The 24,684-nt window shown below is 35.9% G+C and overlaps 1 protein-coding gene across 9 annotated transcripts in view; it reads right to left on the bottom strand.

Annotated features, from left to right (window-relative positions):
- Positions 1 to 24,684, bottom strand: part of Phf14 (PHD finger protein 14) — a 161,611-nt gene that overhangs the window by 53,293 nt on the left and 83,634 nt on the right. For 8 of the 9 annotated variants that reach the window (XM_028755934.1, XM_028755935.1, XM_028755942.1 and 5 more), the window contains 2 exons: positions 23,971 to 24,021; positions 23,731 to 23,852 (listed from right to left, as the gene is read on the bottom strand). In XM_028755934.1, coding sequence (XP_028611767.1) covers positions 23,731 to 23,852; positions 23,971 to 24,021 — 173 coding nt within the window. Of the gene's footprint in view, positions 1 to 22,827; positions 23,135 to 23,730; positions 23,853 to 23,970; positions 24,022 to 24,684 lie in introns of those variants that run through there. The other variant, XM_028755938.1, reaches the window with a different exon arrangement.

Below are 24,684 nucleotides of genomic sequence, written 5' to 3'. Positions count from 1 at the left end.
TGTATGTGTGTGTGTGTGTGTGTATGTGTGTGTGTATTTAAATTTCAGCTAGTAAAAGAAATCATAAGAAAATGAAAATATTATCAATGCAGAAAAGTATTTGCAATGTCTACTAAGTTATGTACTAAAAGTTGTTTTTTCAAATTCTGCATTAAAAGGGGCACTTAACATAGAAAGAAAATGAAAATAGCATTAGTTAGGAATAGTTAATCTCAGCATTACAAAACACAATCAAACTTTCCATTTTGATTCTTTGGATTGACCAAAATCTTTGCTATACCATTAACATAAGTTCACTGCAATAGAATATTTAATATATTTTCATCTGTTTCTTCTATCTGAGATATAAAGAAAACAGAAAAAATGAATTTTTATTGCAAGGGAATATTACAATAAGTTATACACATATCCACATTATGGTACATTTTATTGCAATTACAACAACAACAACAACAAACTGATTAGGGCTAGAGATGTACATTAGTTTCAGAATCACAGAAACTGGGTAACTGGGCATCATATTGTACATCTATAGTGCCAAAATTTAAGAGTTTAACCTGAGCTACACAAAACCATGTTTTAACAACAAAGAAAGAGAGTAATGAGAATAAATATATCTGATATACATTACGTACATGTATAAAGATATAACAGTCATGATGAGATACTTATTGTGTATAAATATATAACAAAATATTTAAAAACAAAAACTGATTTAGCTATATTTACTGAAAAAATTTATTATATGTAATTAGGTTTGAAAAAAATAGAAAGTTCAGGCTAAATCCTATAATGTCATGATATAAACAGAAAAGGTGGTAGAAGGACATAAGAATAATTAATTTGGTCCCCTTTAAATCCACAAGTTATATTCCAAGATCCTCAGTGGATGCCTGAGATTTCAGATAGCACTGAGGTCTACATATACTACGTTTGTTTCTACTTGCCCGGTAGTAGTATTACAAGACATTAGCAGAATGAATCTGTCCTCTGTGTATACAGATTTGGTATCATCACTCTTGCCCTTTAGAATCATGAACAAAAGAAAGAAAAAGGGTCACATGAGCATAAGCAGTGTAACAGTGTAAGAGTCAATCTAATAGCTGTGACAGTTACTAAGTGGTAGTAAAAACGATGCGGATGTACTAAAGAAAGAGAGGACTCACATTCTGAGCAGGACAACAGAAGCTTTCACTATTCAATTCAGAAAGACAAGGAGCTGAAAACCAAAGAACAGGCGAGATGACTCAAGAGCCTCAAGAAAGGAAACTCACTTGCCCCCAGGTCTAGCAACGTGACAGTGTGGTGGAAGAACCCTGACAGCAGAAAGCTGTTCTTTGACCTCTACCTGGTCTCAGAGATAACTTCCCCTTTATACAGACAATGTGCATATTAGACACTACACAAACTGAGATACATCTTAGACTTAATTGGTTATTTTTTTAAATATTTGAATAAAATGTACCGTAAGTGGATATAAGCATAACTGACTCTAATTCCTTTCTTCTTAAGTACATTTTTAAAGTGTAATTATAAAAATAAAATTATTAAAAATATGAGACTACAATTAACTATAGGTAACTGCAGATAAGAGACTACTATACACTAAAGTAGTTTACTTCTTTAAAGGAAAATATGTTGTGGAATTAAGAAATAATGTGCCCTTCCAGTCTGCTTCCCCCTCCCCACACCCATGCCAGATCATCTGGCCTGATATCCTCCCAAATCCTACAGCCTGCCTGGCTCCCAGGAAGTCAGCCACAACCTGGGCCACAGGAAGTCCACAGTAACCAGGAACACAGGAGGCCTGCTCTAACCAGAGGCACAGGGGGGCCACCCTAACCAGAGACAGCACTGTGTGCCTCCAAGCAGGCACCTCTAACACAGGTCTCAAAGCTCTACCTGCCTCCAACAAGGTGAGCTCCAGTCAGAGATGGGCAGGCCGATAACACCAGAGATAACCAGATGGCGAGAGACAAGCACAAAATCGCAAGCAACAGAATCCAATGCACTTTGTCAACATTAGAACCCAATTCTCCCACCACAGCAAGCCCGAGATACCCTAACATGCCTGAAAAACAAGATAATGACCTAAAATGCCATCTCATGAAGACGATAGAGGCCTTTAAGGAAGATATAAATAACTCTTCTAAAGAAATACAGGAAAAACACAGGCAAATGGGTAGAGGACAAATAAATTCCTTAAAGAAATACAAGACAATATAATCAAGAAGATAAAAGAATTGAACAAAATGCTCCAAGATATCCCATGACAAAACAAAATTTAAACATTATCTTTCCTACTAATCCAGCCCTACAGAGGATACTGGAAGGAAATCTCCAACACAAGGAGGGTAACTGCATACAAGAAAATGCAAGACATTAAGCATTTCAAAACAACCAAAAGAAAAGAACTATATACACATAAAACCACCTTCACCAACAAAAATAACAAGAACTAACAGTCTTCTGTCTTTAATATCTCTCAATATCAATGGATTCAATCCCCCCGTCCCCCAAAAACAGATACAGGGTAAGAGACTAGATACATAAACAGGATCCAGCATTTTGCTGCATAAAAGAAAAACACTTCAGTGACAAAAGACAGACAGTACCTTAGAGCAAAAGGCTGGAAAAAAGTTTTCTAAGCAAATGGTCCCGAGAAACAAGATGGAATTGCCATTCTAATATCCAATAAAATAGATTTTCAACCAAAAGTTATCAAATGAGATATGGAAGTACATTTCATATTCATCAAAGGGAAAATCCAACAAGAGGAAGTCTCAAATCTGAACATCTATGTCCCAAATGCAAGGGCACCCACATTAGTAAAAGATACTCTACTAATGCTCAAAACACACACTGAACCTCACACAATAATAGTGGGAGACTTCAACACTCCACTTTCACCAACAGACAGGTCATTGAAACCGAAACTAAACAGAGACAAGTGAAACTAACAGCAGTTATGAATCAAATGGATTTAACAGATATCTACAGTACACCACGACACAAAACAAAAGAATATACCTTCTTCTCAGTACCTCATGAAACCTCCAAAATTGACCATACAGTTGGTCACAAAATAAGCCTCTATATTCTATCAGATCACCACAGACTAAGGCTGGACTTCAATAACAACAAAAACAACAGAAAGCCCACATACTCATGGAAACTAACCAACTCTCTGCTCAATGATACTTGGTCAGGGAAGAAATAAAGAAAGAAATCAAAGACAGTATAGAAGTCAATGAAAATGAAGACACATCATACCTGAATTTTATGGGACACAACGAAAGCTGAATTAAGAGGAAAATTCATAGCACTAAGTGCATTAATAAAGAAATTGGAGAGATCCCATACAATTTAACAGCACACCTGAAAGCTCTAGAACAGAGGAAAGAAGCAAACACACATAGGAGGAGTAGAAGGGAGGAAATAGTCAGACTCAGGGCTGAAATCAACCAGTTAGAAATATAGAGAACAATACAAAGAATCAAGAAAACTAACAGCTGGTTCTCTGAGAAAACCAAAAAGATAGATAAACCTTTTGCCACACTAACTAAAGGGCAGAGTGACAGTATCCAAATTACCAAAATCAGAAATGGGGGAGACATAACAAGAGAAACTGATGAAATTAAAAAAAAAAATCATCGTGCCTACTACAAAAGCCTATACTCTATAAAACTGGAAAATCTAGATAAAATGGATGGTTTTCTAGACTGATACCATGTACAAAGTTAAATCAACATCAGGTAAACTATATAACAGTTTCATAACCCCTAAGGAAATAGAAATAGTCATCAAAAACCTCCCAACCAAAAAAAAGCCCAGGGCCAAATGGTTTTAGCACAGAATTCCACCAGACTTCCAAAGAAAAGCTAATACCAATGACCCTCAAACTATTCCACAAAATACAATCAAAAGAAACACTACATAATTCTTTCTATGAAGCCAAAGTTACTCTCACACCTAAATCACACAAAGACCCAACAAAGAACTTCAGGCCAATTTCACTTATGAATATCCATGCAAAAATATTCAATAAAATTTGCACAAATCAAATTCAAGAACACATCAAAACCATCATTCACTTATGATCAAGTAGATTTCATCCAGGGATGCAGGAATAGTTCAATATTGTAATCCACCATATAAACAAACTCAAGGAAAAAACTCACATAATCATCTCGTTGCACACTGAAAAAGCCTTTGAGAACATACAACAGCCCTTCATGCTAAAAATCTTGGAAAGATCAGGAAATACTAGCACATACTGAAACATGATAGAAGCAATATACTGCAAACCAACAGTCAACATCAAATTAAACAGAGAGGTACTTGAAGCAACCCCACTAAAATCAGGGACAAGACAAGGTTGCCCGATCTCTCCCTGTCCATTCAATATAGTACTTGAAGTTGTAGCTAGAGCACTTTGGTAGCAAAAGGTGATCAAGGGGATACAATTTTGAAAGGAAGAAGTCAAAGTATCACTATTTGCCGATGATATGATAGTATGCATAAGCGACCTCAAAAAATCCACCAGAAAACTCCTACAGCTGATCAACAACTTCAGAAAAGTAGCAGGATATAAAATTAACTCAAATAAATCAGTAGCCTTCATTTTACAAATGATAAAGAGGCTGAAAAACAAATTAGAGAAACAACATCCTTCTGAACAGAAAAGAATGCAAAATGCAAAAATAAACCCACACACCTATAGACTCTTTATCTTTGACAAGGAAACCAAAGATATACAGTGGAAAAAAAAGAAAGTATCTTCAATAAATGGTGTGGGTCTAACTGGCAGTCTTTATGTGGAAGAAGGCAAATTGATTCATATTTATCGCTTTGCACAAAGCTCAAGTCCAAGTGGATCAAGGACCTCAACATAAAACCAGATACACTGAATCTAATAGAAAGTGGGAAAGAGCTTCAAACTCACTGGCACAGGGGAAAGTTCCTGAACAGAACACCAATGGCTCAGGCTCTAGGATCAACAATTGATAAATGGGACCTCATGAAACTGAAAAAGGCAAAAGACAAGGCATCAATATAGGCAAAAGACACCATCAATAGGACAAATAGGCAACCTAAAGATTGGGAAAAAGATCTTCACTAAAGCTACATACAATAGAGGGCTAATACCCAAAATAATAAAGAACTTAACTTTCAAAAGAAGTTGACCTCCAAAAAATCAAATATTTCAATTAAAAAATGGGGTACAGACCTAAACAGAAAATTCACAACAGAAGAATCCTGAATGTCTGAGAATCACTTAAAGAAGTGTTCAAAGTCCTTAGTCATCAGAGAAATGCAAATCAAAACAGCCCTGAGATTCTACCTTACACCCAATCAGAATTGCTAAGAACAAAAACTCAAGTGACAGTACATGCTGGCAAGGATGTGGAGCAAGAGGAGCATTGCTCCATTGCTGGTGGGATTGCGAACTGTCACAACCACTCTAGAAATCAATCTGGAGTTTCCTCAAAAAGTTGGAATTAGTTCTACCTGAAAACCCAGCTAGACCACTCTTGGGCATAAACCCAAAAGAAGCCCCACCATATCACCAGATTATGTGTTCTACTATGTTCATGGCAGCCTTATTTGTAATAGCCAGAAGCTGGGGGAAAAAAAAAACCCAGATGTTCCTCAACCAAATAATGGATACAGAAAATGTGGCTCATTTACACAACAGAATATGACTAAACTATTAAAAATTAGGATATCATGAATTTTGCAGGAAAATGGATGGAACTAGAAAATATCATCTGGAGTGAGGTAACTCAGACCCCAAAGGACATCTATGGTATGTACTCACTGTTAAGTGGTTATTAACCAAAAATTACAGAATTCCTAGGATACAACCCATATACTTTAAGAAGTTTAACAAGTAGAAAGGCCCAAGTGAGGATGCTTCAATCCCACTTAGAATGGGGAAGAAAATAATCACAGGACACAGAGGGAGAGATAGACCTGGGTGGGAGAGGGAAAGGGGAAGGGAAAAGGGAACAGGATCAGATATTGGGATTCAGGGAGGAGTGACAGGAGAGAAGCAGAGAGGGCTGAGAGAACGAATGGAAATAAGCAGACTTGGGGGGAGGGATGGTGGAGGAAAACCCTCTAGAATGTACCAGAAACCCAGGAGGTAAGAGACTCTCGGAATTCAATGGGGGGTGTCCTTAGCCAAAATGTCCAACACTGGGGAAAGGGAACTTGAAGAATCCACCTCTAGTAGATAGACAGGGCCTCAAGTTAACAGACTGGGTTACTAACCCACAGTCAAGATTTCTGACCCAGAATTGTTCCTGTCTAAAAGAACTCTAGGGACAAAAATAGAGAAGAGCATGATGAAAAGATGGTCCAATGACTAGCCCAACTTGGGATCCATCTCAGGGGGTGCACCGAGGGCTGATACTATTACTTATGCTATAATGTGCTTACAGGTGGGGGCCTAACATGGCTGTCCTCTGAGAGGCCCGACCAGCAGCTGACAGAGACAGATGCAAATACTTACACCCAGCCATTGGACTGAAGTCGCAGACCCTTATGGTTGAATTATGGGAAGGATTGAAGAAGCTGAAGGGGAGGGCAACCCCATGGGAAGACCAGCAGTCTCAACCAATCCAGACCCCAGAGAAAACCCAGAGACTGAGCCACCAACGAGGAGCATACACAGGCTGCTCCAAGGTCCCTGTCACATCTATAGTAGAGGTCTGCCTGGTCTAGCCTCAATGGAAGAAAATAAGCTTAATCCTGGAGTGACTTGCGGCCCTAGGGAAGGGGAAGGGGGAGGCTTGGGGGGAGGAGGATCGTCTTGGAGGCAAGGGGGAGGAGAAATGGGATGTTTTAACACATTGAACCAATAATTAACCTTTAAAAAATAAAAACAAAAAACCTTACAAGGGTTTAGAAAATTAATGGCTCAGTAGGCAAAGTACTTACTGAGTAAAAATGAGGTTGTATGTTCAAATCCCCAGCACCCAGTAAAAGTCAAAGTGTGTGTCTATAAGCCAGTGCTAGGAGTTAGGAATATCTCCAAAGTTAGCTGTATCAGTGACCTCCAGATTCAGTGTGATTAAGTGTGGACTTTAAACTCAAGTACAAAGTGGTTGATTACTGCCACAGTTCTGGCCACCATTATATCAGTAAGCATATCTTACTGGACCAGTCATTTTGTAGCCCACTTTTTACCTTGTTAGGAATGATACGCCCTCAAGAGACTACCTATAAGAGATATAGTGTGCACACATGAACGTGCACATGTGCACACACACACACACACACACACACACACACGTAGAAATAAGTATACTCAGTGGAGTTAAAAAATAGCAAATGAAGTTGGGAAGTAAAAGGTATATGCAGAAGGGATAGCGGAGACTTTGGCAAGAAGGGAGTGGATTTTATCGAAATACATACACATACATGAACTATCAACAACTCTTAAAAATTTGGCTTTCCTAAGGCAAAATAAATTAGAAAAAACAAACATGGAGAATAGAAGGTTACATATACAAGTACATCCTCCTGGATATATGCATATATCCATGCATACATTATACACACAAAGCATATTCTAGCAATCAAAATCTAAGCCATTTCTTTTTTCTTTTTTCAGAACACTTGCCTTGTGATGACTTCCTATATACCTATACATGCTCAGAGTCCATCTCTTCTAAAATGCTGTGCTCCATTTCCTGATAGTTATCCAATCCTCTTATGACCCGTCTCATTTCTATTTTTTTATCAATTATTTCTACAATTAATTGAGTAGGTAATTATGTCATTCACACACATACACACAGAGAGACAGAGACAGAGAGACATAGATTTTATCTCTTTAAATTTTGTTAGTTTTATAACTTAGAGGACTAAGAATGTAAGAGGCAATGATAGTTAGGAAAGGTCAGAAGGACAGAGTACACATGAGCAAGCTTAGAAGGGAAAGCAGAATATGAGAGAATAAGTAAATGAAAACTATAGCGTTTTGTTTTTGAACTAGCACATAAGGCTGCTAAGGCAGGTCTGGGAGGTTTTATTGTTTGTTTGATTGATTGATTGATTTTTTCAGTCATTCTCCTGTAGCTCAGGGTGGCCTGAAACCTGCTATGTAATCAGCATGATTGTAGAGTCCCAATTCCCCTGCCTCCAATTCTTTACTGCTGTGATTATAGGCATGTACCATCATGCTTGGTTTGCATAGTGCTGGTGAAGAAACACACACCCTAGTACATGCTAGGCAAACACTACCACCTGAGCTACTCGTACAGCCCACCATTAAGGCACTTCTCGTGTCCCCCCACCCCTGCTACCCAATACTACCTTGCCACCCCATCAGTCTCATTTCCTTTTTTATGACACATGTTCTTCTGTAACCTCTGTCTTTCCTCAGAACTTCCTTATTACCCTCTCTGGACTTTTAGTTTTTAGGCTTTATCCACATTTACACATGCATGTACACACACATGCATGCACACACACACACACACACTAGACTAGAATCCACATATAAGAATGAAGAATTGTCTTGAGTTTAAGTTATCTGACTTAATTTTAAACAGAAATGTTCAATTCTCCAAAACTGGAGGAGTGAAATGTTTAAGCCCAAGGAAGGGATCCTAATATAGTTGGTTGGAACTGCTGTGATTTAAAAAGAAACCTAAGAATACAAAGTAAGCCAGGGCAACTGAGTATATTCTCTTATCTGATTTTTTTTTTTATCTCTAGTCCTTCCTGGTATTTGTGACATAAGAAACACAAACATTCAGGCTGATTAAATTAGAAAGGCTCAGAATGCTCTGATGAATGTGAAAAGGAAAATACATCTTAGAATGCATATTATCCATAAACAACTCAAAGCGAGCCATGAAAGAATATGGAAAAGAAATCCAAGATCTCACTGTGCTAAATTAGGGCACACAAAATAAAGCAGAATACACTCTATTTCATGACTTCTTTTATTAACAGTATTAAATCTACTTAGTGTAGTGGCTCATTTTATGACATCTTGACACAAGCTATAGTTGTGTTAAGAGATGACTTTTTTCAATTGAGATATGTCTTCATACAATTGGGCTGCAGGAAAGCCTGCAGAGGTTTTTCTTAGTGACTGATTGTGGGAAGGCCCAGTCCATTGTAGGGCCACCCTAGAGTTGGTGGTTCTGTAAAGAAGCAGGCAATCCAGGAGCAGCAAGCTAGTCAGAGCACTCCCCCACGGTCTGTGCGTCAGCTCATGCTTCCAGATTACTGCTCTTCTTGTCCTCAGTGGTCTTGATGATGAACAGTTACATGAAAATGTGAATGGGATACTTTTCTCTCCGAATTCTGTTTGTTTATGGTGTTTCATCACAGCAATAGTCACCCTAAGATAAATTGGTACCAGATCTGTGAGGTACTACTGCGACAGACCTGAGCGTGTTACTTGCTTTTCAGGAGAATTTTGGAAGGACTTTGGAACTGTGGACTAGGACAGCCGTCAAGAGTTGAGAGCTCTGTTGGCTGTATGAGCTTAGAAGATAAGGAGTTTTGAGAGCAATGCTGACTAAAAACTCCTGGCTTGTGAAGTTTCAAAAATAATTTTTTTTTTTGAGAGCCCCTTAAAGACTCTACCAGGGATGTTGCTATTTAGACTTGAGAATATGTGGCTTGGTTAGCTGGGGTAGAAATGCTGAACAAGAGAGCAGGACCACTAAAGTAAAATGTTTGCTTTGCTGGGATAATGGATACTGGTCAACTGAAGCTAAGAAATTAGTGATTTAGAGATCACCCATCATCACTGAGTTGAAATCTTCTGGGAAGTGTTTCCTAAGAGCACAGAAGAACTGTGTTCTAGAGTTAGCTATGGTTGTACCTTATGCCAGCAGACTTGGTAGTGTAAAAGTCACCCAGGTTATGGTTGTGAAGGCATAAGGGGTCATGGAGAGCAGTGGATGTCTGGCACTGAGAGGCAAGTATAGGAGAATGGGAAAGGTGCTGCCTCAGTAGCAATTGAAACTCCAGGATTAAAGTGGTCAATGAGGAGAAGCCGAGGCTTGGCACTATAACCAAAGCACAGGATAGGCTACTGGTGAAAGTGCAGTCCAGTTGTAGACACCGTATTTTGGAGATACCAGTACCATAAGATGACCACCAACAACAGCAGGAACAGTGGACTGGAGCCAAGCCTAGAAGACAAGTTGTGTGTGCTACAGAGGGCAGAGCCTGAGAAATCACCAAAGCCCTCTCTACAAGGGTTCAGATTTGGAGTGGACACTGCACAATGGGAACTGAGTTACCTGCATCTGGAATTTGGTTTGCTTTGTTCAGATTTTGACCAATTCTTCCCTCTTGACATAAAAAAATTTAATTCATTTTTGACTTTATAGGAGTTCATAATTGAGAGACATTGGATTTTAAGACTTTGGATTTTAAAAGAGAGTAGATATTTTGAAGAGGCTGGATTTTTAAATGTTTGATTTTAAGGACTGGGGAACTTTTCAGGTTTGCAAAATGTTTTATATTGTATTGTCAATTTTAATGTGTGATCTTGGGGACGAGGACTAAGAAAGGAAAGGTGGTGTTTTAACAGTGAGAAATTTGTGTGTGAAGCTAAAAACAAGACAGTTGCGTTAGTTAGTTTTATGTCAACTTGACACAGCTATAGAGATAACTCTACTATAGAGATAACTGAGAAAATGCTTCCATAAGATTGGGTATCCATACCCTCAAGCTGGTATGGATTGCATTTCAATAGTGATTGATTGATTGTGAGAGGGTTCAGTCCATTGTGGGTGGGGCTGGTGGTTCTGGGTTCTATAAGAAAGCAAGCTGATCAAGTCAGGGAGACAAAGCCATTAAAAACACCCTACATGACCTCTGCATCAGCTCATGCTTCCAGATTCCTGCCCTGCTTGAGTTCCTGTTCTTATTGCTTTTGAAAATAAACAGTGATATGGAACTGTGAGTGAAATAAAACCTTTCCTCTTCAGGTTGCTTTGGTAATGGTGCTTCATTCCAGGATTCACTTGTATTCTCAGTTTTCTAATGTGTTTTCTTTCCCCACTTATCAAAGTCAGAAATCAGATGTATATACATGTATGTGTCTTCCTCAATCACTCTATTTTCTTTTCCTTCCTTCCTTCTTTCCTTCCTTTCTTTTCTTTTCTTTAGACAAGGTCTGTCTGTACTTGGTGCTCATTGATTTGGCTAAACTGGCTGCCCAGTATTCTCCAGGATTCTCCTGGTTTCAGTGCTTAATTCTATGTACAGATTATTATGCTCAGCTTTTTTATGTGGGTTCAGAGATCAAATTTAGGTTTACATAGTTGGGCAAAGCACTTCACTAGTTGAAAAATCTCAGCCCCTCAAATTGCTTTTTGTTGTTGTTGTTGGTTTGTTAGCAGGTTCTGACTAAGTCTCACTTACTAGCCTGGAGCTCCCTTTATAGAGCAATCTTGTCTAGGAATCAGAGAGGTCCACCTGGCTATGCTTTTCAAATATTGGGATTAATAACATGCACCTTAATTCCCAGCCCCAAAACAGCATTTTTGAGCCAAATCATCCATCAAGTACTCTTTGTAAATGCAAAAATAGACGATTAAGAGAACAGAAATTAATGTGCATAATAATTCACTAATTCTAGGCATTTAAATTGGCTATGAATATTTTTCAATACTATAAAAAGTACTATGAAGAACATTCTTATATACAAGTTGGGGTAACGAGAGACAATCACATTAAGGGATCTAAGCTATCAGAGAAAGAAATATATTTTATTTCATTTGTGGATCCTAAAGAGTATGCACAAAATAACACATGTATGTATGTATGTATGTATGTATGTATGTATGTATGTATGTATGACATAAAAACAGAAATGAAAAAACTGGGTGTAGCACCAATTCTCATGCCATGTGTCATGACTCCTTTGGGCCAAATCACCCTTTCAGAGGGATCACATATCAGATACTCTAAACATCGCTCCAGGAGTCAATGTGGGTGACCGTAGCCAATATGTCTAACAGTGGGGCCATGCAATCTGAAGAGGTCACCTCCTGTAGCCAGACAAGACCCCCATTGGGGATAAGAATAAGGACACCAACCCACCCACAACACTTTCAACCCCAAATTTGCTCTGTCTAAAAGAAATAGAGGGACAAAGGAGGAGCAGAGACTGAAGAAATGGCCAACCAATAACTGGCCCAACTTGAGACCCAATCCATGGGCAAGCACCAATTCCTGACACTATTAAAGATACTACTCTGTTAGGCTTGCAGACAGGAACCTAGCATGGTTGTCCTCTAAGAGGCTGACTTAGAAAGATCCAGATACCCATGGACAACCACTGGATGCAGTTAGGCACTCTTATGGAACAACTGGTGGAAAGGATTGAAGGATTGAAGGCTCTGAACAGGAAGGAATTCCATGGGAAGCCCAACAACATCAACTAACCAGGACCCCGCTGTAACAAGGTCCTTGGAACACACCTAACAAATATATGTAGACCAGTCTCCATATGGGGCCTCCATGTGGGTCTCTAAAGCTTTAGCCTGACTCTGGTATCTCTTCCCTGACAAGAGCCACCTTGTCTGACTCTTGTCAGTGGGAGAGGATGTATCTAATCCTGTAGTGACTTGATGTACCAGGGTAGGGGAATACTGAGTGAGAGTCACCGGACCCCTGCCACCTGAGGGAGAATGGGAGCAGAGACTCTGTGAAGGAGGACTTACAGTAGGGGTGGCATTTGAGGTATAAATAAATAAATTAAAAAGCATTCATAGCAGTAGCAAAATTACAGTTATGAAGTAGCAACAAAAATAAATTTTTGGTTGGGGGGAACTGTACTAACGGCTCACAGTATTAGGGAAGGTTGAGAGCCACTGGTCTAGGGAAACAAAGGAACAAGGGAAAGGAGGGAGCAGGGGGAATATAAACTTGAATGAAAATGTCCTTGTGTGACACAGTGCCATGGACACTGAACGAAATCAGTAAAAATCAATCTGTGCTAACTTCTGGATATGCATCTAGAATGATCCTCACAAATACCCTTTCTTCAACAGCCTCAGCTTCACAATTAATGATCCTCACAAACACCTTCTCTTCAACAGCCTTAGCTTCACAATTAATAAATGCCTTTGATTTTTATTGCTAGGCTTATGTCCAGAAAAATCAGACTTAATTAATTGTCTCCTACTATGAAATACAGGCACTATTTTAACTTGTTTGTTTTTCTAAACTAGAGTAATCAGTTTCCTGAAAGTACGTGTTGCACTTCTGCCATTGCCTTAATTTAGAGACCGTCAGTTGTCTGTAGTTTCCTGGGCAATCTTTCCCCCACTGATGCAACACCATTACTACAGGATAGTTAGTTAATAACTAGGTTTTTAATGAAGAAAAGGAATAGATAGAGATTGTATGGCTGTTTAGAAAATTTCTCTGTATCCAAAATTCAAGGCTTTTTATTTGACAGCCTCCTGATGTACTTGCTCAGCAACTCAGGTACAATGAAATCACATCATTAACAAAGTGCTCACATTACTTGTAGTTGAATGTCATATAGCCACATCATATAATGTCCTAATTGGTTAGTTTTATCTAGACAACAGTTAATTACATCAAATAAGATAAGAGATTTCTAAGAAAAACTTAAGTTCTTCTATTAAGATATTTAGGAGAAAAAGCAACTGTTAATATTCACCAGCAAATAAAATCAAATTCTACCAGGAGTTCTTAGAAAACAATGAAGTCTCCTGATGAAATCCTAGTCAGTGAAAAGGAAACAATGGATGGCATTGGAGCTGGGATACTCCAACTTTTGTTAGCTAAAGTAGTATTTTTATAAAGCTCAGGAGCAAAAAGATAAAAGGATGCCCAATTTACCATATCTGATATACTGTTTTCAGAAAAGGAGATACTAAAATTGTACACATATAACACACTATCATATTTTTAAAATAGCTGTGTGACAGGACAAACAACCAGGTATTTCATATCAACAATAAAGCAAAGAAGTGCAAAAGACTTACAAACTGCAAACTGTCAAGTTAATTTATCCAGTTATATTTAGTATGCTTCCACATGTACAAGTAAGCTCTGTCCTTTATTATACAGGACAAGATGACAACATTTATTTCTAATGTAAATGTGAAGCATAAAGGTAATAGGTATCTGTCTTTTAGACTATGGACTCTATGCATATGGTTTCACTGTTCTAGTTATAAGTGGCCACATGAGAAACAAACACAGGATAATTCCTGTATATCACAGGAAATAGGTTTGGTCTGCCTCATAATTTAAGCTGTAAAAAGTTTTTCAGATTTGTTAAAAAGTCATTTATAATCACAGCTTAATTGAAAGATAAGAAAAGGTAACTTGGACAATATAAGTAAGACAATGGTTTGTTACAGTAAAGCTAACATACAATATAAAAGAGAGAAATAAGTACGTATTTCTAAATATTATTATGAATTTGCTTTGAAAATTGATTCTTATTATGGAATTTAGTGCTTGGCCACCATTTCCCCACATTCCTAACCTAACATTGCTTTCTGTTTAATGAAAAAAGGGAAAGTCAGCAAAACAAAATGCCACCATTAAATCATTTTGCAACATTTTGTGTCAAAAATGTAATGGGAAAGGCACACATCCAGAGAAAGGTTACTGCTCTTCCAGAACATCTCACTCAGACCATGCTCATCCTTTTACATAGCTGTGCAGGCGCTGATACTTTTCTCTCTCAATTTAATGTGGCATTTGAAGGATTACGGCATTTTCAGGAAACCACAGGGCAGTGATTTTAGTGGTTATCTGGCTGAAAGTGATGCAGTGATTGAGAATAACTGCTGTTTACAAGCAGTGGTAAGAGCCAGCTAGTGAGCCATCTTACAACATCAGCCCAATGCTGCACTGTGTATTTTATTAAGAAAACATAGATTACACAAGAAAATGAGAACAAAATTCCAGAGAATCCTTTTCACAAAGATGCTTGCTGAATATAGGGAGACCTAGATTCACCTTTACATTCTTTTAAATGCATTATAGTTTGAAAAGCTAATTCTGCAATTGATAACCATAATTTATCTCAGTTTAGAATAAATGTAACTATTGCTGGAAACTGTTTCCTAGTTAAGAACTAAGGTGAAGAACATTCTACTGTCAGAAAAGAGGCTAGTCACATAATAGGTAGTACAAAATATGATACTCATACCTAGATAACATAAGTCATGTTTATTTTTTTTAAATCAGCTTATTTTGTTTTGAACAAAAAAGACAAGCTTTTCAAGTTAGAGCAAATTTGTATTATAGTCCTTTTTAATAAACGGTAAATGAGGAGCAAATGCCTTATAATTAACTCAGATTTTTGACAAGTCTATAAAATGTGTAAGATCAAAATGAGAAAAAAATATAGATTAAGAATATTAAGAATAGTAATCACTCAAATATTTTTCTATGAATTATTTAGAATTTCTTATATCTGAGTAGCATTTTACACTTCTAAAATTTCCCTTCCAATATTACAAAATAATGGAATATAAGACTTAAAAGGTATTTTCAAATCAATTTTGGAAACTAGGCAAATAAGTCATTTTGTAAAGTACGCAAAAATGAAGCCCTGAATTTGACTCCTAGAATCTAATTTTTCATAAAGACAAAAAGCAAGTAACAACAAAAAAGTTATCTGTGATGCTATTTGTAATTCTAGTGCCGGGGAAGACAGATAATTGACTCTTTGTCGTTACAGGCCAGCCACACCTACTTAGCAAACTCCAAGCCAGGGATATAGACCCTGTTTCAAAAACAAGGTAGACTGCTTATAAGAAAAGGTAACCAAAGTTGACTTCCATACACATAGGTAACCAAACTAAGCAGCAAACCTCACAACATACGCATATTAAACTAATAATGTAGTCTTTCATGAACATTAAAGAACTGGTTTCTGGAAATACAATTTGCATTCCTCAAAGATACAGACTATCTGCAGACTATCATGGTTCAACCTCAAATTAACTGGCTGACTAATTGTAGTGCTGGAGATTAAACCGAGGTGTGTGTGTGTGTGTGTGTGTGTGTGTGTGTGTGTGTCTGTACCAATAAACTACAACCCTCATCTCAACTGTAAGCCTGAGATCTAATGACACATGGGAGATGAGCCCCTGGCCAAGCCTGTGTAGAATTACTAGGTTAAAGGAGATGGAACAATCTGCCCACCTTGGGCTGGGATCCTGGACTACATAAAAGAAAGAAACTTAAGCTGAAAACAGGCATTCGGCTTCCTCTGCTTCCTAACTACAGATGCAATGTAACCAGCTGAGGCAAGCTTCTGCCACCATGGGTGATGAACTACACCCAGGAAATGAGAGGCAAAGATAAGAAAACAAACAAATCTTTCCTTCCTTAAACTGCTTTTCTCAGGGTATTTTATCACAGTAATAAGACAAGTATGCTAATACAACCTCAACATGTAATCTTCCAATGGTAGCCTTTCGCATTCTTCATACACTTTCTCTTAGTTATTAGATGTTTTCAGGTAAGTCTCATGTTCTGTTTTTCACTACTGTGAAAACTATTGCCACTTGACTTAGACTAAAGCAAAAGAGTTGAAGAGAAGACACTCCCTCAATAAGCAAGAAAATGATCATTCCAGTTGTACTAGTCAACAACCGATCCATATGCACCAACAGTACTAACAAGAAACCTAGATTATACTAATGGCATATATGAAACTTAGAGAATGAGTTGAAGAAGGTAAAGTAGGGGGTGATAGGTGTAGGGAGGCAGGTTAAATAGTTTCAAGGCTATATCCTTAAAGGAGAAAACAGAAATTTAAAACCATGATCTGTTACCTAAATTACCTGTGCAGACTCAGGAAGGCATTTGAACAGGAAAGCCGGATCAGCTATGTCATGTGACTACAGTTATGATTTGTGACACGGAAAGTCTATTTACACAAGCTACAGAGAAGTCTGGATTAACAGCATGAGACTTCTCCAGCAAAAACGAGCTGACATTTTATGAACATTAGTACAAATTTTTCATTTTTTAAGCTTACTGAATTTCAGTAGACTGAAATTCATTACTTTGCATTAGTATGTTGAAATGACTCACCTCTACTAAAATAACAATCCTCCAGATCACAGATAATCAAGAGACCAACTTCTGTGAGATACATCTCATCTACAAAGTTCATTCACAAAATCAAAGTATTGATGATTGAATAGCTTTCTTGCACAATGAGGTGATTAATTAGTTTTAGCATTGCATTTCGGTTTCTTTACCTAGAGTAGTGATGCACTCACTGTTCCTAAGGCAGAAGAACTACAGAATACTATTTTTAAAAAATGAACAAAATTAGTACTAATGATTAACAGAATAAAAGTATGCATAGCACCACAACTTTACCTAAATGGCAACTTTAATAAGTTGCATGCCATTAAATGTATGTGTTATATATGTAAGCCAAGTATGTATGCATGTAACATTTGAATACACACACACACACACACTATAAGTACAAGGTAATCATATTCATTGACTATGGAAATGGTGATGTATCTTAAAGTTATCTAAAATGTAACCATCTTCTCAAATATCAAATATCCTAGAAAAGCTTGTTCAATATAAAGCAAAATCAAATAATAACACAGCGACTTATAAAGTTTAAAAGGATAGATAGAATGTTATAAATACTAATTTTAAAAAACAGCTTGCTTAAGAGAATAAGGCTGTGGCACTCATTTAACTGAAAAAAGAAAAATGATGATAGTCTAAAAAGTCATCAAAAACAAAACAAAACCAAACCAAAAGGAACATGGAATGAGTCCTGCCAACCAGCCTGTTCACAAATTTGTAACAAATCTTTTTTCTTGAGACTGAGTTTCACTATGTAACTATGTAACACAGACTGGTCTCCAACAATTATCCTCTTGCCTCTGATCCACAAAACTAGGAATAATGTTTTCTGCTATGTGCTTGGAATTCATAGACAAGTTTTAAGCAGCAGGGAACTAAAATATAAAATACCCAATATTGTGGAATTTGGAGTAAGATGGTACAAGTTTGAATTCATTACTTTATACAACTTTTGGGAAGTAACTTGACTCTGTGCCTTAGTTTTCTCACCAAAACCAACTCAGTATCAATTAACATTGCCTACCTTGCTAGGTAGTAAAATAATTTAAGATATAGTATGAAATGAAAAATTATATGTCTTCTTATTAGTACATGTGAAATGTTTACCATTACCTAACCATGCATTACATCATCACATTTATCACTCCAGACAACCTGCATAGCAGGCATTACTGTCTTCAAGTTTTAATAATAAATAAATAAAATAAATAAATAAAACTAAACCAAAAAGAGATGAAGGCAAAGTTCACAAGTTACAAACATAGAGTTCAAGCCAACAGTGATCATAGTTTATTACACAATATTGCCTTGTAAAGTATAGAAAAAAAACCCTCAGTTTTTACTAAAAGCCAAGTACATAGTAAAAGATATTGTTTCAAAAATAAAAATGAGTAAGAAATTAAAGGGAGCGAAAACTTAAGGGATGAAAATTACACCCCAACAGAGGTGTTTAAACAGGACATCTGCTTACTCATCAGAGGAACTAGCTGATATTTATTGATTTGTTTTTATTGTCCTAGAATAATGAGAGACAGAGCAGCCTAAAAACTGGCTTCCATTCTAAGAGGCTTAATCAATTACAAAGCAACATGAAAGGAGACTATTAAAACTGTCATTTAAAATTGTTTTAAAAATAAAGCACATAACTATCAGTTTCAACACATGGGAACAAGAGGCAAACTAATCACTATAGATTTAAGGCCTGTCTGGTCTACCCTTCCAGCCAGCCTAAGCAACCCTGTCTCAAACTCGTCCCCACCACATCACCCAAAATCAAATGTTAAAAATTCAGAAAATAAAGTTACTATGAGGTCATAATTATAAACCTTCATATAATACAAGCAATCAATTATGATTCAGCCTAGATTTGGAATATTGGCTTTTTCTTCTGCTTTGATATGAACCCTGTTAAAATTAAACAGAGTATAGTTTCAGGATATGAATTAGAGGAAATAAATACATCAGAGAATCTAGCTATGGTACTTGTGCTTTGCCTTTTATATTCAATCTACCATGAGAATTAGGAAGACTGAGTATGTTGTCAAAATATTAACATAATTTGTTAAAACACATAAGAAGGCAATTTAGTGAGACTGTAAACAGGAACAAAGAAAGGTGGGAGGAGTCTGGGGCTATAGTTCAATGACAGACCATTTACCTAATGTGAGCAAGACCTTGCTCAGTCACTAGCACAATGCATACAATAGTCTTTCAGTAAAAATAGTAATCTCTATATTAGATGTTTGTAAAAAGTCAGTAATGAAGAAATTCTTTTTTTTTTTTTTTTTTTTTTTTTTTGGTTTTTCGAGACAGGGTTTCTCTGTGTAGCCCTGGCTGTCCTGGAACTCACTCTGTAGACTAGCCTAGCCTCGAACTCTTGAACTCAGAAATCCGCCTGCCTCTGCCTCCCAAGTGCTGGGATTAAAGGCGTGCGCCACCACCGCCCGGTGAAGAAATTCTATAAAAAAACAAGCAGTGTGAGAATTTTATGAATTTAATTCTATCTTTCCTTAAAGGAAACAAAAGTATGCTACATATTTTAAAGTAACTTAAGTTACTTTATTTTTAGTGATATTCAGTGACATGAAAATGATGACCATGTTATAGGGCCGGGTTTATAGCTCAAGAGGCAGGACACTTGCCTATCATGTACAGGATTAGAACAGGAAAAATATCATTGAAAATAGTTAACAAAATGACAGCCAAATTTAGGTTGACTATCAGTCCAATCAAATCTCATAGAGAAAAACTCAATGATGATCCAAGAAATTTACACGCCTACACACTGGCTATAACAAAAAAAGTTAATTAAAAATCTAAATACACAGACTCATTAGAGATTAATTCTTGAAATAAAATCTATTATACATGAATTCTTGCTGGTGTCCCTAATAGTTTACGATGCAATCAAATTTAATTTAGAAAAAAGCATCCTGAAGTAAGACATTTAAACTGTGGGGAAAAGAAATAATCAAAGTGCTGACAGCATTACTTAGGCATCAAGCTAACATCCTAACCTTATAACCAAAATGTTTCAGTATCTATATAACTCATCATATACTCAGATGAGATTCCAGCATGCAGTTAATAGTGTAGAATTAGCTATAAAACTGAAATAGCTTCACAGATTATTTCCTACCTGCACATTTCTAACAGCTATATACAAAATAAAATAAAAGGTATTAACTTAAGAAAGTGCACAGATAAGAATTTTCTAGACTCTTTCCTAGTGTGTCTCTTACACAGTAGGAAAGGGTGCCACGTTGTGTTTACCTGGTTAATATAAACTATGAGGCTTATAGTTCAGTCTTGCTCTCAATTTAATAGCAGAGTAAAAAGCTCATGGAGATGAAAGGAGTGTTTATCTCCAAAATTCAACTTTTAAAGAATCAAATACTTTGAAAGAGAAAAATTTCTCCATGTCTACTCTTGTATAAGTGTATCAGGTTTCCTTCCTTGCCTAATACACATAGATACATACAAGTGTGCATTCTAATAGCAATTCTCCATTTTAAGCCTTTAAAAAACACCTACTAGATACATGTTCTTATATTTAGTGACCCAACTTGCTCTTAGACTAAATTTAATCATAATATTTTTATTAAATAAAAAGAGCCAATGTTTATATGGAGTTTATTAAGTGTCTGTGATTCATTTATCAAGTATTTCTAAGCGTAATTGGTGGAAAAAAGGATACTGGGCATCAGGAAGTAGGCAATATGAATATCGAACATCATTAGAAAAGCAAATACAAAAAAAAAAAAAAAAAAAAAAAAAAAGAAAAGCAAATACATTCATAGAGATACCAAAATTCAACAAGCCTCACGTCGTCCTTTAGCTATTTAACTGTGTATTATTAAGGAATATTTTTATAGGAATATTTTAAGGAACATTTTTAGGAATGTAAAAAGAAGATGGTTTTAATAGGCAATTTATCAGGGAATGTTTAAGTTTAAAAAGAAGATGGGAAATGGAAGTACTGCTTTTAAAAATCCCTCAATATATAATAAAGATGTTACATAATTTTATAATAATAATCCTATTACTCTCATTTGGTGAAAGTAAGTTAAACATTTCAGAAAATACATAGTGGCATTTACTTGAGGCAAGGTTTCTCACTGAAATCAGAGGTTCCCTGATAATGCCATAGTACCAGTTCAGTGAGCCTCAAGATTTTCTTGTCTCTTCCTCCACAGCAAAGGGATTATACTCAAATTTTACACACCCAGCTTCTTTCTGAGTACTAGGTATGTAACTTAGTTTCATTTTGTTAGTATGGCAGGTACTCTGCTGACTTAGATATCTCCCTGCCCTTAAAATAAATCTTTACAAGGAAAAAAAGCCATATTTAAGAGACCATCAAGAAATCACGAGTTCAATCCCTAAGATCACTAATTAGTTAATTAATTAGTTAAATTAATATCTGTGTAAATAATAAATTAAGTATATTAAAATCAGAGATAAAATACTATGTATGCATGATAAAGATACAATACAACCATAAAAATCTACCATGGAGAAAGGATTTTTCAAATAATAATGGTGGCAATTCCAAACTAAATGAGATGCCAGACAAACTGACAAATATTAAGTATAAAATTAATTTTACTAAACAAACAAAATTCTATATAAAAATCTTAAATCTAAGAACAGAGGTGTCTAAACTGAACATATTTTTTAAAGGAATGATAACATTACAACTAAAAAACACTTGTGATATTACCTCATATTCACCTTGACCTTCAAAATATTAATGAAAACATTCAATTGTATCTGTATCAATTCCTTTAAAAGTTTTACAGATGGTTTATGCTCTTATCTCTTAATAAGGCAAACCAGAGAAAGAAGCTAGCTTTATATATTAATTCTAGAGTAACAAATATTGTTACTTTCCAAAAACTGACAAAATTCTAGATGCTGCTTGTTCCAATAATGTGAGTAGGAATACGTTTTCTAATAGAAAGCCATGAAATAGATGAGAAAGGTAACACTCTCAAAAAAATTTTTAACAAGTCTAGAAAAAAGATGAAACCTATTTTTTGAAAGACAGCTAAAATATGATGGTTTGAAAATGCCCTAAAAAAAATCTACTTGAAATAAAAGCTGTATTCATTTCTAATGTCAAGTATATCCAAAAAAATAATACAACCCAGTAAAAATCTATAGATCCTATAGTAAATGATCCAGAATCAATGTACTATCTCCAAAAAGAAGATATACTCTACACAGATTCAAATAGTTAAAGGAGGGTCATCAACATTAAGTCTTGGATAATTCCAAATTCATCAAGCTCCTCAACCTTATGTCTAGGCCCAAGGGAATTTGAGTTTTGATAACTATATGAGACTATCACTAAAAAAAAAAAAAAAAAAAAAAAGTTCATAGTTTTATCTATACAACTGTGTCATACTTATGTTTTTGATCTCACTATTGACAGTCTTCAAAAAATCATAATTGGAAGACAATAATCATTCATGTGTATTTCTTAAACTTGAAAGAAATTTAACTTCTGAAAAAACAATGTATAGAGCAGTTCCTATCCTTTTACTTCTTCACTAAAATTTTTATTTTCTCCTCATCTTTTCAAATAAAAAAACTCCAATAACTTTATAACTCAATGCCTTTTATGAAGTAACACAAACAGAAGTTATATTCTTAGTGAGTGAAATACATGACACCGTTTTAATAATAAATGTTTTAAATCATACAATACAAATATGTGTTTTATCATCTTTATTCCTTTTAAAATGTTTATACTTTCTTTGTCTCCAGTTAATTGACTACAGATTTTTAAACATCTTTTCTGAAATAACTCAGAAAATGCTCCCTTCCACAGTGAGTGAACCTTTGTGTCACTGCCTCTGAAAAAACTAAAAACTCTTTGGAATGAGCATCTTTGGCTTTCCATCTGTGCCCACCCCCAGCACTTTGAGTAGTTTCTTCTTTTAGCCACAGATACAAATGGCTAAAACGAGAAGTCTTTGAAGCTTGAAGAGCAGCCACTGAGCAGCATCAGCTGAGGGTCCTGGAAGGTATCATGTTTGACTTAAAAAAATTTAAAAGTACAAAACAAAACAAACAAAGAAGGAAACCAAACAAAAAATAAAGTCTATCTAGGCCATCTTTTCACCTTTCTTTATTTCATAACAGAGAAGCATTTAACACATTCATTGTGGAAAGCAATGAGGAAATGCTAAGAAAGCTGTTGCCAATCATACTCTACAATCACCAATGTGAATAAATTTCAACTTTTAGGATATGTAAAGAGTCTTTAAAAACTGTAGTCTAAAACATAATCGTCTTAGTGCAAGGTACTCAGAACAAATATTTCTGCAGCTTCTTTACATAAATTTCTTTACATTATCAATTTATGCTCAAGATAAAATGAATTCTCCTGCTTAAGATCCATATTCATTGTTATTTGTATCTCAATCTGGAGTGTAAGCATGTCTAGGACATTAATAAGTGGAGAATATTTATTTCTGAAGTAGCATTCTCACTAAATAGCATTTTATAAAGGATTTCTTCTGTAGTTGTTTTTACTGTATCTGTCATTAAAAAATAAAATGATGGGCATTTGGATTTGACCCCTTAAGGACAAGTTCTCTGCATTCAATTTACCTGACGAGATTCTCATTATCTCCAGTTCCTTTGCAAGTTGAACATTCAGTTCTTAAGTCTTCAGCCTTGGGCTTCTTCTGCAACACAGACTGTCTCTGCCTTCGTTCCCTAGGAACTCTTTCCTGCCATACAAAAAAGAAGTAAACAAAACAAAGCTGAACAGGAAGGATGGAATGGAAATAACACAAAGCAAGAGTTTCCCTAAGTTCAGACTACGTGAAGAATTTAACTGATTCAAACCTCATGTTTCTCTTCCTCAGGAACAAATGTTCGCTTTCGTCCTCTGGTTCTCTGGAAAGAAAACCCATAAAAATTCTTAAGGTTTATAATGATAAATATAAATTTTCTTTTTTAAGCTTTATACTTAATGTTGGAAAATTGGTGTTTCTAATTAATGTTGCATTGCTCCATTGCAAGTTGTTACAATTATGTCATTTAATATACTACCCTTTTTATATAAATACACATGTATTTAATAAGAAAGAACTAATATTTCAAAACTTTTTTCAGCATTTCATACTTACATGAAATGATTTACTCAGAGTAATTTTTCAGGTCTTACCACAAATTGCTTCTACAAGTAAAACCTTGAAACTGACATCCTATAAATGTATCAATGTTGTAATTGTTGGTTCTGCATATTATCTAGTCCCTTCCTACTTAGTACCAAAAATACACAAATGTCACATTCTGTGTGTGATTTCCCAAAACTAACCAAATTCAATTAAAGTCATTCAAGACAAGGAAACTTAGGATTGACAATAACACTAATGCATTTATATTAAAAAATGTTCTGACCACAATGGAGGAGTTAGGGGAAGGATTGAAGAAGCTGAAAGAGTTTGCAACCCCAAAGGAAGAACAATAGACTCCCCAGAGTTCCCAGGGACAAAACCACCCACCAAAGAGAACAGGTGGAGGGACCCATGGCTCCAGCTGCATATCTATCAGAGG

Source organism: Grammomys surdaster, unplaced genomic scaffold, assembly GCF_004785775.1.
Source record: "Grammomys surdaster isolate TR1022 unplaced genomic scaffold, NIH_TR_1.0 126091, whole genome shotgun sequence".
NCBI classification, from domain to species: Eukaryota; Metazoa; Chordata; class Mammalia; order Rodentia; family Muridae; genus Grammomys; species Grammomys surdaster.
The sequence above is the reverse complement of the archived record's forward strand: the minus strand, read 5'-3'. Positions and strand labels throughout refer to the sequence as shown.